This window comes from Vicia villosa, unplaced genomic scaffold (genome assembly GCF_029867415.1).
Source record: "Vicia villosa cultivar HV-30 ecotype Madison, WI unplaced genomic scaffold, Vvil1.0 ctg.002290F_1_1, whole genome shotgun sequence".
Taxonomy (NCBI): Eukaryota; Viridiplantae; Streptophyta; class Magnoliopsida; order Fabales; family Fabaceae; genus Vicia; species Vicia villosa.
In genome coordinates, this window is record NW_026705885.1 from 223,129 (window position 1) to 235,197 (window position 12,069).

Sequence of the window (12,069 nt, forward strand, 5' to 3'; positions counted from 1 at the left end):
TCTGGTCGCAAGACCTTGTTCCTTCCTTTGTTAGGTTTCTGATATTCCTTTCCCTTATGGGATAAATATATTGGTGGCGACTCTGTTCATTTTTCGCGAGCGTGCGACAGTTGGCGACTCTGCTGGGGATTACCTAAGCAAGTCGATCCTAGCCTTTGTTTGTTTTATTTTATTGGGTGTTTATTTGTTTTATGTCTATATCTTGTATATATGTTTGCATGTTTATTTTCTGCTTGCATATCATGTTTATTTCTGCTTGCACATCATGCATATGGATTATATCTTGTGTTCCTTAGGGTCTTCTGTTCTGTTTTGCAGGTTGGGGGGTTTGTGTGAGGTAAAAGGCCCACTACCCAGGCCAGTGACACATAGGATTAGCATGGATGCTCATGTTGACTCTCGTGACCCTTGCTACGACCGAGTTTAACATGGGGTACCACAACTGGGCGAGGTTCTTTCATGGAACACTGTGTCTGGCACGCTTGTTGCCTCAAACACTTTGTACCCCATGGGAACTGTAGACCCTAGTGACCATTAGGGACCACTTGTCCGTGTCTAGACTTCATACCCGTGAGATTGGGGTGGGACAGGAAACCTTGACTCCTACATACCATTGCTTCTTCATATTTGAGGTCAGACCTTTATTTGGTCTGTTCTCATGGTGCTTGATATTCTGGTATTCAAAAAGGCGTCGAACCTTTGATCCTGTGACACTTGGCCTGTACAGAAGCTTCACATCAGTTATTCAGAGGATTGTGTGGTGGTTACTCAGATCATATGGACCTTGATCCCATGCCTGCATTGCATAACATCATTGTTTTATCCACTTCATTTGTGAGGAATTCTAAAGTCTATTTCCAAAAAAGAAATGAAAAGAAAAAGGAAATAGAAAAGAAGGAAAAAAGAAAAGAAAAGATATTATATACAAAAAGGCTTGGATTCCAAAAGAAAAAAGAAAAAAGGAAAGTGCGAAAAGACTTTAGGATCCCTCATAAATGAAACATTGCATTCATATCATCATACATTTCATGGTTCCGCATCAGAAGCTAATTGGGGTCCCTTTCAATCCAGATTTTTGCTTCATCAACGCCTTTGACTTCCCTACATCCGTAGCATACAAGGATTAATCAGAAGAGAATCATGGACCATCTCGAACAGAATCAGGCTGAGCTTCGTAAGGACTTGGATACTATGGGGGAAAGGATGACCCAACTCTTTGAGACTCTCCATGTTGTTGTTCAAGGGCAAGAAGAGCTAAGACAAAGTGTTGCTAAATTGGCTAATAGCACTCCGAATACTGTTGCTAATGGAGGATCAAAACCTGTGCCCGTGGAAGTTCCAAATAAGGAGGATTCACATCATGAGAACGATTCTGAACTCGAAGCTTTCAAGTTCCCAATTGAGGAAAATGAGAGGAAATTCCATCTCTTGGAAGAAAGGTTGAATGCTTTAGAAGGTCGAAGCTCCTCTGGTTTAAATGCTATTGATTTGTGCCTAGTGCCTGATATCAAGATTCCTTCTAAGTTCAAAGTCCCCAGTTTTGAGAAATACAAGGGTATCACTTGTCCGATGAGTCACATCAAGGCATTCTGCAACAAGATGGTACCGTATGCAGAAAATGATAAGCTTCTCATGCACTTCTTTCAGGATAGCCTAAGTGGGGCATCCCTTGAGTGGTATACACGACTTGAACGAACTCATGTCCGCACTTGGGATGAACTAGCAGAGGCTTTTCTCAAGCATTACAAGTACAACAGTGACATGGCTCCTACTAGACTACAACTCCAAAGTTTAACTCAGAAAGTTGATGAGTCTTTTAAAGAGTATGCACAAAGATGGAGAGAATTAGCTTCCAGAGCCCAACCTCCACTCTTGGAACGAGAGCTTGTAGACATGTTCATGAATACTCTGAAAGATCCTTATTTGAACATGATGATTGGATGTGCTTCCTCTGAATTCTCAAGTTTGGTTGTCGCGGGGCTTGAACGAGCACACTTGTAAATATTTCCTTCTTTTCCCCGTATTTCTTTTTTCATTCTTTCGCATGTAGACATAGACATAGACACACCCTTTAGATAGAAACAAACATAGGTGGATACCATCGAGTACGATGGGCGCGAGGGGTGCTAATACCTTCCCCTTGCGTAACCGACTCCCGTACCTTGATTCTCTGGTCGCAAGACCTTGTTCCTTCCTTTGTTAGGTTTCTGATATTCCTTTCCCTTATGGGATAAATATATTGGTGGCGACTCTGTTCATTTTTCGCGAGCGTGCGACAATCCTGACAGGAAACTCATTGAACTAACTGCTGCTCTTGACCAATTTCTGGAAAAACACATTAAGTGTAAGGCTACTGTCATACCCCAAATTTGTCCTACCCTTTACCTCTAACTGGTTTAGGCTTTGCATTCATGAACATACATCGCTTAGGTCATAACTCACACTCATGCATTCATATCATAGGTGCTGTTCAAAGACTAGCAAGAAAAGCTCTGTTGCAAAGAAGTTTGATCGGAGAATAAAGAGACTGAGGTATAATCATGTGGTTCTATGTTCAAGGAAGTACCCCCGGACTGGGGTCTCTCTCTGTCTCAAGTCAAGGCATTGGTTGAAGGATACGGGCTTGCAAATCATCCGGTTCTGTAAATCAGGGTTTCTTTGACCAAAGTCAACCAGTTGACTTTCTGGTCAACATTTAATCAGGAAGGGCTTCTATGTGTGGAAAACTTCTCATGCTGACCATGTAGGGGTGTTTGTGTGACTGGATTTGACTGGGAGAGATTTAATCGGGAATTTCATCAATAGTCAGAAAAATCAGAACAATTGACTTTTGGGTCAAAATCGGAAGAATTATTCAAATATTGACTTTTGATGAAAAATCAGGCAAGAAAAGTCAAAGAATGGATAAAATCGGGAGTTCGACAAAAGTTGCCAAAAATAGCAAAAGAGACTTAAATGGAAAGTTTCAACACTTAGAAAATATTTTGGCATTTTGAATCTTGATGAGCAGTCCACTTCAGCCCTGATTTACACGTGGCAAATGACATTTCTTGAAGAAATTTCCAACATCAAAGTTGTTCCTCTCATGGAGGAGAACAACTTTGTAGTTGGACACTTTTTCATTTGAAGCTTGCATGAAGAGTTAAAGTGGTGTGAAGTTGCTGGAAACTCATTTGAACCAAGTCATATCCCAGGTCATAAGTCAGGTCATGACCTGGCATTTTCACAAACACATGGCATGCTAAATCTCCAGCCATTTCTTGAGCTCTACAGAAGGGACATGAATGCAAACTTGGTATCATTCTCTTCCTTGCCATCTCTCCTATCCATTGAAACAAGATTGGGTACAATTGGGCAAAAATTGAGTGAGATACATGTCCTCAAAGTGGTGCCCCAACCCTGACCAACTCTGCAGGCAGCCAAGGCACAAAATGCTGGGCACGCAAGGCATTTCAGCAAACATGTGGTGGGCCAAATCTCAATGCCTATTTCTTCCTCCTCAAGTCTTCAACTTGAACAAGCATGATCTTAAATTATTCCTTGCCATGTCCCCTATCTATTGAATCTAGTTTCATTAATTTTGGACATGTATTGAGCAAGTTATAAGGCTTTGAAGTCACCCCTCGACCCAGTCACATTCCTGCCAAGGTACATGCACAAGATCCAAGCCATGCTCGTGAGTCTCATTCCAGGTGCATGAATCATGTTCCAACTTATTTTTTGAGGGATGTAGGCACTATCATTTGAGCATACCAACATCAAACTTGCTCTATCACACACCCTCTTTGCAATGAGTCCAAGAATAGCTCTATTGATGAAACATGGTGAGAGATATACGCATGGGAAGAAGGTACCCTGGGCATTTCTCCTGGAACGAGGCACAGGCAGAGTTAAAAGCTGGAGCATGCTCTGATAGCATCAATGCAACACCACCAACTTTTCCTCATTGAACCATGCATATATGACACACGTGAAAGCATGCAAGGGACTTGCCATAACTACATAACTTGCTCACTAAGCATTACTCCCCTAGTCCCACATCGAGGGAAACTATGCTGCTGCAAGATGCTCACTCACAAGTCCCATATCCAAGAAATCCCCACCACCCATCTCCTACTTACCATATATAAACAAGAACACCTCACACACTCAAGGAGGACTTTCATTCTGAAAAAGCACTCTCACTCCATATTCATTCACTCCCTTTCACTCACGAGTCATTCTCCACACTTTCCCTCGTTCATTTCCCTCTCACTCTTCCCTCACTCCGGCAACCCTTTCCACCACCGCAACCAACCCCACAACTAACTCCGGCCACCGTAACTGACAATCTCAACCAACTCCGGCCGCTGCACATCATCCATACTTTCATATCTCGTTCCCAACCCTTGCTCTGCAGTCATGGCGTCATCTTGAAGCTTTGCTCCTCTACGATATGCATACTACACTTTGAGGCTACCTCTCAAAGTTGAAGCTAAAGATTTGAAGACCTACTCCAAGATCTTCGATAGCTACGTGGAGCGCGCGATTTGAGGCATACATCTGCGTTCAAAGCTTGCTCAGGTAAGTTCCTTGAGTCTCTTTCGTCACTTTAAGCCATAAACGAAATATCATGCATCTTGTGATTATGTGACTTCATTTTCGGATGAAATGCTTGCTTGTATATGTGTTTAATCTAGTGTGTGAATTCAACTCATGAACATGTACACGCTGTTAGGCTCAGAGCGAGGTTTGTTGAAGTTTGTTTAGGTTAGGGCTTTAGATCTAGGTTCAGTTATGGAGTTAGAGAAGGAACTAATGAAATCTAAGGATAGATCCGGAATCTACGGGAAATTCCGAGCAAGATGATGGTGATTTGAAGATTTTCTGGACGTGGCATGTGTGGCGCCGCCGCGAGAGTCACCGGAGAAGATGATCGGTGAACGTCTCCGGCGGCCGAGTCCTTTTGTTATGTTTTACTTCAGCTGCAGACGTGGCATGGTCCCATTGGATCTTATTCCCATTTAGTTGTTAATCTTTGTCTTATTCAAATGATTAGATGTTGATGTGGCTTGCTCTGATTGGTCCATGGTATTCTTTTGTCTTTTTGTCACTTAAGATGAAGGTGAACGATTGATGCTATGTTCATTTTATTTTTGTCACGTTTCAATAACATTAGTGCATGCTGAATAAAAAATGAGTAATGAAACAATTAATGTGATGGATCTGGGCCTTAATTGCTTTCTGAATACACCCTTGCTCTGACTGATGCACCATGCGCCCTATTGGACTGGGCCCCAGCGCTGCTTGCTCCCCACACCCCCTGTTTTAAGCCTATTTTTGCTATAACTAGATTTTGATTCATGTAAAAAATGCTTTTGCACCCCCTGACTGTTAATAAAAAATATAATTTATTTTTCCTTAAATCTTTTGCCTATTAATCGGATTTTCTTTAAATAAAAAAAAACAACAAAAACATTTTCCTAACCAATTATATTTCTCTAGAAATTTTAATTTCTTTTAATTGACTATTGGTTAGTATTTTCTTAGAATTTTAATAGATTCTTTTTTACCTAAAAAGTCATAAACAAATAATAGATTTCCTTGATAATTCAATTAATTCTCTTGCGTGAAATAGAAATAGAGTTGCTTGTGAATATCTTTGTGAATAATGTAGATTTTAACTCTTTTTCTTTTTATGAATATTTCCCATGCATGTGAATTGTCTAAAATGCCCTTGGTCTTCAAATTTGTTTCTCATTTAATTGCTTTTCCTCCTCATTTTCTTTTAGGATAATCAATAACATAGATGTAGAAATTAGGATAGTCCCCCACTTTTTCATTCCTTTTTCTTTTACAACATAAAACACTAATAAAAATACTTGAATAAAATCCCCATAAAAAATACAAAGAAAATACTTAAAACACTAATAATCAAAGTGAAAATTCTTAAAAAGGGAATGGAACCTTGAACGTCTCTTGCTTAAGGGATGTTCGAGTGCTTGGATCTCCCTTGCTTAAGGGTCCCATTCAGGCGTAAGTTCCCACATTCTAAAAGACACAAACCAAAGAGTAACTCGAGTTTCCCTTGCTTAAGGGATTTCCTCGAAACACTCAAACTCTCTCTCTCTTCTCTCGCTTTCTTAAGGGCACCGTTATTTCCGCTCCATTGCATCCTAGGCTGTCCCCTTGTGCAAGAGCGTGAACGTTAACGCCGCCCAACTAAAAAACACAAAAACAAACAAAACTATGGAGCCGAACTACGGCGCTCTGATTCCTGAAAAGGATACGTAGGCATCAAGTCGCGGGGCTTGAACGAGCACACTTGTAAATATTTCCTTCTTTTCCCCGTATTTCTTTTTTCATTCTTTCGCATGTAGACATAGACATAGACACACCCTTTAGATAGAAACAAACATAGGTGGATACCATCGAGTACGATGGGCGCGAGGGGTGCTAATACCTTCCCCTTGTGTAACCGACTCCCGTACCTTGATTCTCTGGTCGCAAGACCCTGTTCCTTCCTTTGTTAGGTTTTCTGATATTCCTTTCCCTTATGGGATAAATATATTGGTGGCGACTCTGTTCATTTTTCGCGAGCGTGCGACAGCTGGCGACTCTGCTGGGGACTACCTAAGCAAGTCGATCCTAGCCTTTGTTTGTTTTATTTTATTGGGTGTTTATTTGTTTTATGTCTATATCTTGTATATATGTTTGCATGTTTATTTTCTGCTTGCATATCATGTTTATTTCTGCTTGCACATCATGCATATGGATTATATTCTGTGTTCCTTGGGGTCTTCTGTTCTGTTTTGCAGGTGGGGGGTTTGTATGAGGTAAAAGGCCCACTACCCAGGCCAAGCGACACATAGGATTAGCGTGGATGCTCATGTTGACTCCCGTAGCGCTTGCTATGGCTGAGATTGACATGGGGTACCACAACTGGGCGAGGTTCTTTCATGGAACACTGTGTCTGGCACGCTTGTTGCCTCAAACACTTTGTACCCCATGGGAACTGTAGACCCTGGTGACCATTAGGGACCACCTGTCCGTGTCTAGAATTCATACCTGTGAGTTTGGGGTGGGACAGGATACTAGCCTTCATCATACCCGGATTTCCATTTTGCAATCTGAACCGGAATTTTGAACCTGCTACATTCAGTATTACCCAGTTATTCAGAGCTGCGAGGGACATTCAGTCTCTCACTACATCACACACATGACACATGACACATCATGCTATTGCATCCACCTCACTTCATTCGTGGAGAATCCTAAAGTCTATTTCAAAAAAGATGTATATACTCTTGTTGCAAAAAAAAAAAAAAGGAAAAAAAAAGAAAAAGAAAAGAAGTAATGAAAAGACCTTAGGATTCTCCCAATGAAATGCATTCCACCATATCATTTGACATGCATGTTCATTTATTTTCAGGAACTTTTGGCTTTGTCTCTGACCAACACATGGCTCCACCATTGAAGACTGGTAGTCGCAACATTTCCTATACGTTTCCAAATCCGAATCTGGATTCTCTTGAGTGTTTAGCAAAAAAGATCACGCCGGATGAGTCAACCAATTTCCGAGAAAAATATGGGTACATTCTGAGCCTTCTCAAGATGCCATTCACCAAGTACGAGCAAGAGGGAGTTCATACCTTGCTTCAGTTCTACAATCCTTCTCTACGTTGCTTCACGTTCCCTGACTATCTTTTAGTTCCCACTTTGGAGGAGTATTCCCTTTTCCTTGGTATTCCGGTCAAAAAAGGAGAGGTCCCGTACTATAGCACTATGGAAGCCCCTACGTCCATTGAAATTTCTAAGGCTCTTTATTTGAGCAAGTCAGTCGTGGAAGCAAATCTCACCAAGAAGGGAGGATACTTTGGTTTTCGTATGGAGTTTCTGGTTAAAAGAGGGTGTGATGCTGCTGAAGCAAAAGAATGGGACACTTTTAGGGCTATCTTGGCTCTAAGTATCTATGGTATCATGATGTTTTCAAATGTACCTGACTTTGTGGATATGAATGCCATTCACATATTCATTCTGCAGAATCCTGTTCCTACACTTCTGGGGGATGTTTATCACTCCATTCATCACAGGAATAGTCAAAAGAAAGGTTTGGTCAGATGTTGTGCTCCGTTGCTATACCGTTGGTTCAGATCACATTTGCCTGAGCGTGGAGCTTTCGTCGATAGTAGGCACACATCTAAATGGGCTGAGAGGATTATGGGGCTTAGAGCTAAGGACATTGTCTGGTACAACCGATCTTTGGATGACATGGAAGTTGTTATGAGTTGTGGGAAGTTCAACAATGTACCTCTCGTGGGTATCAGAGGTGGGATCAATTATAATCCCGTCTTGGCTAGGAGAACTTATGGATATGCTTTTATCAATCCTCCTGAGCAAACTGAGATTGCTGAGAACATTTTCTATCATGCGGCCACCAACATCGGACAAATGGCAGAAGCTGTGCAAGCCTGGAAGAGTATCTGTTGGAGAGATAAGAAGCATTTTGGACAGAGAGATAATGCAACTTATGGAGACTATACTGAGTGGGTCAAGACTGTGGCCAATACCCAAGGGATGCCTTTCCCTCCTAAGGACCCTTTGTACCCTCCTGCTGGTAAGCAACCCAACATTGTTTCCATGCCCCGTTACAACCAAACTGTTGAGCAGAATCGGAAATTGACTGAACAAATGGAAACGATGCAAGTTAAGATGAATACTGATAGGCAAGAGAAGCTTTCTGCTCTTCATAAGTTGAAAATGAGAGAAATAGAGCTTGAGGAGTTGTATGCTAGAGGAAGTACTTCCCAGAAAAGGCCAAGGGTGACTAAAGACCCTAAATTTACTGAAACTCAAGAGAAGAAGCTGAAGGAACATTACGAGGCTCAATTGGCAGAATTGACTAAAAAGCTCCAGATTCAGACTGAAAGCGCCAATTCAGAGAAGTCTCGTCGCAAGAAAGCAGACAAACTCTTGTTGGATCGCCAAAATACCATAGAGAAGTGTTATGAAGAGATCCGAAAGCTGAAGGGCCAGATAAGAGAAAAAGACCAGAGTAATGCCCAAGTTCAAGAGGAAGCTAGGTATTGGGAGGTGAAGAATCGCCACATGGAAACAATGCATTTCAGAAAAGACCTACTGATTCAAGAGATCATTAAGAGGCCCACCCGTGTTGAGACCAAGGAGCTCTTTGAAGAAATGAAGACTTGGAGTGATAAGAACATTGGAGATAGCCCTCTTCGTCATTTGGACATGGGAGATCCTGCTTGAATGTTGATTTTGTTGTAGAATCACCACCAGATTTGTTGGATGGGATTCCTGTTTTTATTTCTGTATTTGTTGGCTCATGAGAGCAGAATATTTTGTATTTCAAGAACTTGGTGGCAGAATTAATCAATTATGTTTGCTTATCTTGGTTGTGCTTATCTTGGTTGATTTTATCTTGGTTATGCTTCACTATTTTCTCCATTATCTTATGTTGTTGGTTGGAGGCAAAGCTAAAAAGTCTTGGAAATAATAAAACATGCACACATGCACCCATGCACTCATATCATACTGCATTTTCAGGTTTTTATCAGATTCTAATTGGGGTCCCTTCCAACAACAGATTTCTTTTCCGACGACGAAGCTGACTTTCTTACATCCTTACCGCACCAGGAGCAACGAGAGAATCATGGATCAATTTGAGCAGAATCAAGCTGCCCTCCGTAGGGATATGGATGTTATGGGGGAAAGAATGACCCAACTTATGGAGACTCTCCATGTCGTTGTCCAAGGACAAGAAGAGCTCAGAAAGAGCGTTGCTGGATTGATCAAGGATACTCCTACTAACTCTGCTGATGGGGGAGTAAAAACTAAGGAGATTCCTGTTGAGGGTATAGCAAAGGTAGTGGATGACCACCATGAGGTTATTGATCTTGAACATGATCTTACTGCTGAGTTGACCGAGACTGCTAAGATGTACCAAGCTCTCGAAGAACGCCTTAAGGCCGTTGAGGTTGCTAAAACTTCGAGTTTCGACACTGCGGCTTTGAGCTTGGTACCTGGAATTGTTATTCCACCGAAGTTTAAGGTGCCAGATTTTGATAAGTACAAAGGAGTTACTTGCCCAGAAACTCACATTCGTTCTTACTGTCGTAAGATGGCCGCTCATGCCGAGAACGAACCTCTGCTTATGCATTTACAGTCTCACAGGAGCCCCGTTGGAGTGGTATATGAAACTTGAGAGGGCCAATGTCAGTACTTGGGGAGGACTTGTTGATGCCTTCTTGAAACAATACCACTACAATACTGCTATGGCTCCTAGCCGCGCTCAACTGCAAAATATGTCACAAAAGTCTAAAGAATCTTTCAAAGAATACGCCCAGAGGTGGCGTGAACTTGCTGCTCGAGTTCAACCTCCTCTTCTCGACCGAGAATTGATTGATCTGTTTATGGGTACTCTGAAAGGGCCGTACCTTCAGCACATGGTTAGTAATACTTCTCCGTCCTTCTCAGATGTGGTCATCATTGGTGAACGGGTTGAGAACTGTGTAAAAGCTGGTACCATTCAGGGTGTTACTAATCCTAGCAATTCAAGTGGTAATGGTAAGAAGCCGTACTCTGGGTTTGTGAAGAAGAAAGAAGGTGAAACCAGTACTGCTTCAGTTGACCAAGGTCGAACTCCAGTATACTCTGCTGTTCCACCTCCTTACTACCCGATGCCATATGCTGTTCCCAATCCGTATGCCCCTCAAGCATACGCTGCTGCATTTCCATAACCATGGATGGCACCCAACAGCCTTTCGTACCACAACCACAAGTTGCCGCTCCTCAGAACCGTCAACAGAATCCTAGGCCTCAAGGTCAAAGAGCTCCACAAAGGCAGAGGTACCCTGATAGGCGTATAGATCCGATTCCGATGCCGTATGCCCAGCTCCTTCCCCAATTACTTGCTGGTCAGTTAGTGCAACTCCGTGAAATGGGCCCTCCGCCTAGTCCTCTTCCTCCGGGATATGATGCTAATGCTCGTTGTGAATTCCATTCAGGCGCTCCAGGCCATAGGATTGAAAAGTGTAAAGCATTAAAATACAAGGTCCAGGATCTTCTTGATGACAAGCTCATCTCGTTCACTCCTACTGGTCCTAATGTGCAGAATAATCCTATGCCTCCCCATGCAGGTACTACCAATGCTGTTGAATTGTGTGACGAACAAATCCTGGTGACTGATGTGAATGAAGTCAAAATACCGCTTGCAATGGTCAGAGAACATCTTGTGCAACAAAGAATTCTGTGTGAACTACATGACTTCTGTTTGCAGTGTTCTTCTAATCCGGAAGAATGTGCTAAATTGAAAGAGGAGATTCAAAAGCTGATGAATGAAGGTGTCATTAGAGTGGAAAAGATTGTTCCTGATGACGAAGTGGCTATTCTAGAGATCCCTTATTCTCCTGCTGATACGACAAAAGCCCAAAGTACTCCTTTGATCATCCATACTCCGAGCACTCCCTTGGTCATTCAGGCTCCGAGTACTCCCTTGGCTATTCTGGCTCCGAGAAATCCGTTGGTTATTCAGGTTCCAAATGCTCCTTCGACTCCTTCAACCCCGTCTCTTGTTCCCTCTCCTGTGAATGATTCAAAGGCTGTTCCTTGGAGTTATGATGCCGTGTATATTCGAGGGAAGAAGTTTGACTGTCCTCCAGTAGGTAATTCGAGTATCACAAATATTGCTGGCACTAGTGGCATAACCCGTAGTGGTCGGATCTTTGCTGCCCCTCCTCCGCCTCCTAAAGAGGCCAATAAAGAGGCTAGTACACAAGCAAAAGGAAAGCAAGTTGCTGTTGATCCTCCTGTAACACGTAATGCACAAGATGCCGAGCAACTTCTGAGAATCATTAAGAAAAATGACTACAAGGTGATTGATCAACTTGACCAAACTCAAGCTAAAATCTCCATCTTGTCCCTTTTGGTGCACTCAGAAGCTCACCGTGATGCTCTTATGAAAGTTCTGGCTTCCGCTCACGTAACGCAAGACATTACCGTGCCTCAGTTTGAAGGGGTTGTGACCAACATTGCTGCTGGTAATTGTTTGGGTTTTAGTGATGATGAACT

General features: G+C 42.3%; 1 protein-coding gene across 1 annotated transcript; it reads left to right on the forward strand.

Annotated features, from left to right (window-relative positions):
- The first annotated feature begins 7,440 nt into the window (after positions 1–7,440).
- Positions 7,441–9,329, forward strand: LOC131638357 (uncharacterized). Its single transcript, XM_058908916.1, has 3 exons — positions 7,441–8,596; positions 8,753–9,148; positions 9,268–9,329. The coding sequence occupies exons 1-3, from the start codon at positions 7,441–7,443 to the stop codon at positions 9,327–9,329; spliced, it is 1,614 nt and encodes a 537-aa protein (XP_058764899.1).
- Positions 9,330–12,069: the final 2,740 nt, after the last annotated feature.

What these genes read in the sequence shown, in the direction of transcription:
- LOC131638357 (XM_058908916.1), top strand. Translation starts at nt 7,441, where the DNA reads ATGGCTCCACCATTGAAGACTGGTAGTCGCAACATTTCCTATACGTTT. An exon ending in CCCTTTGTACCCTCCTGCTG is followed by an intron (nt 8,597 to 8,752) that starts GTAAGCAACCCA and finishes TGAGAGAAATAG; the next exon opens with AGCTTGAGGAGTTGTATGCT. An exon ending in GATCATTAAGAGGCCCACCC is followed by an intron (nt 9,149 to 9,267) that starts GTGTTGAGACCA and finishes ATTTTGTTGTAG; the next exon opens with AATCACCACCAGATTTGTTG.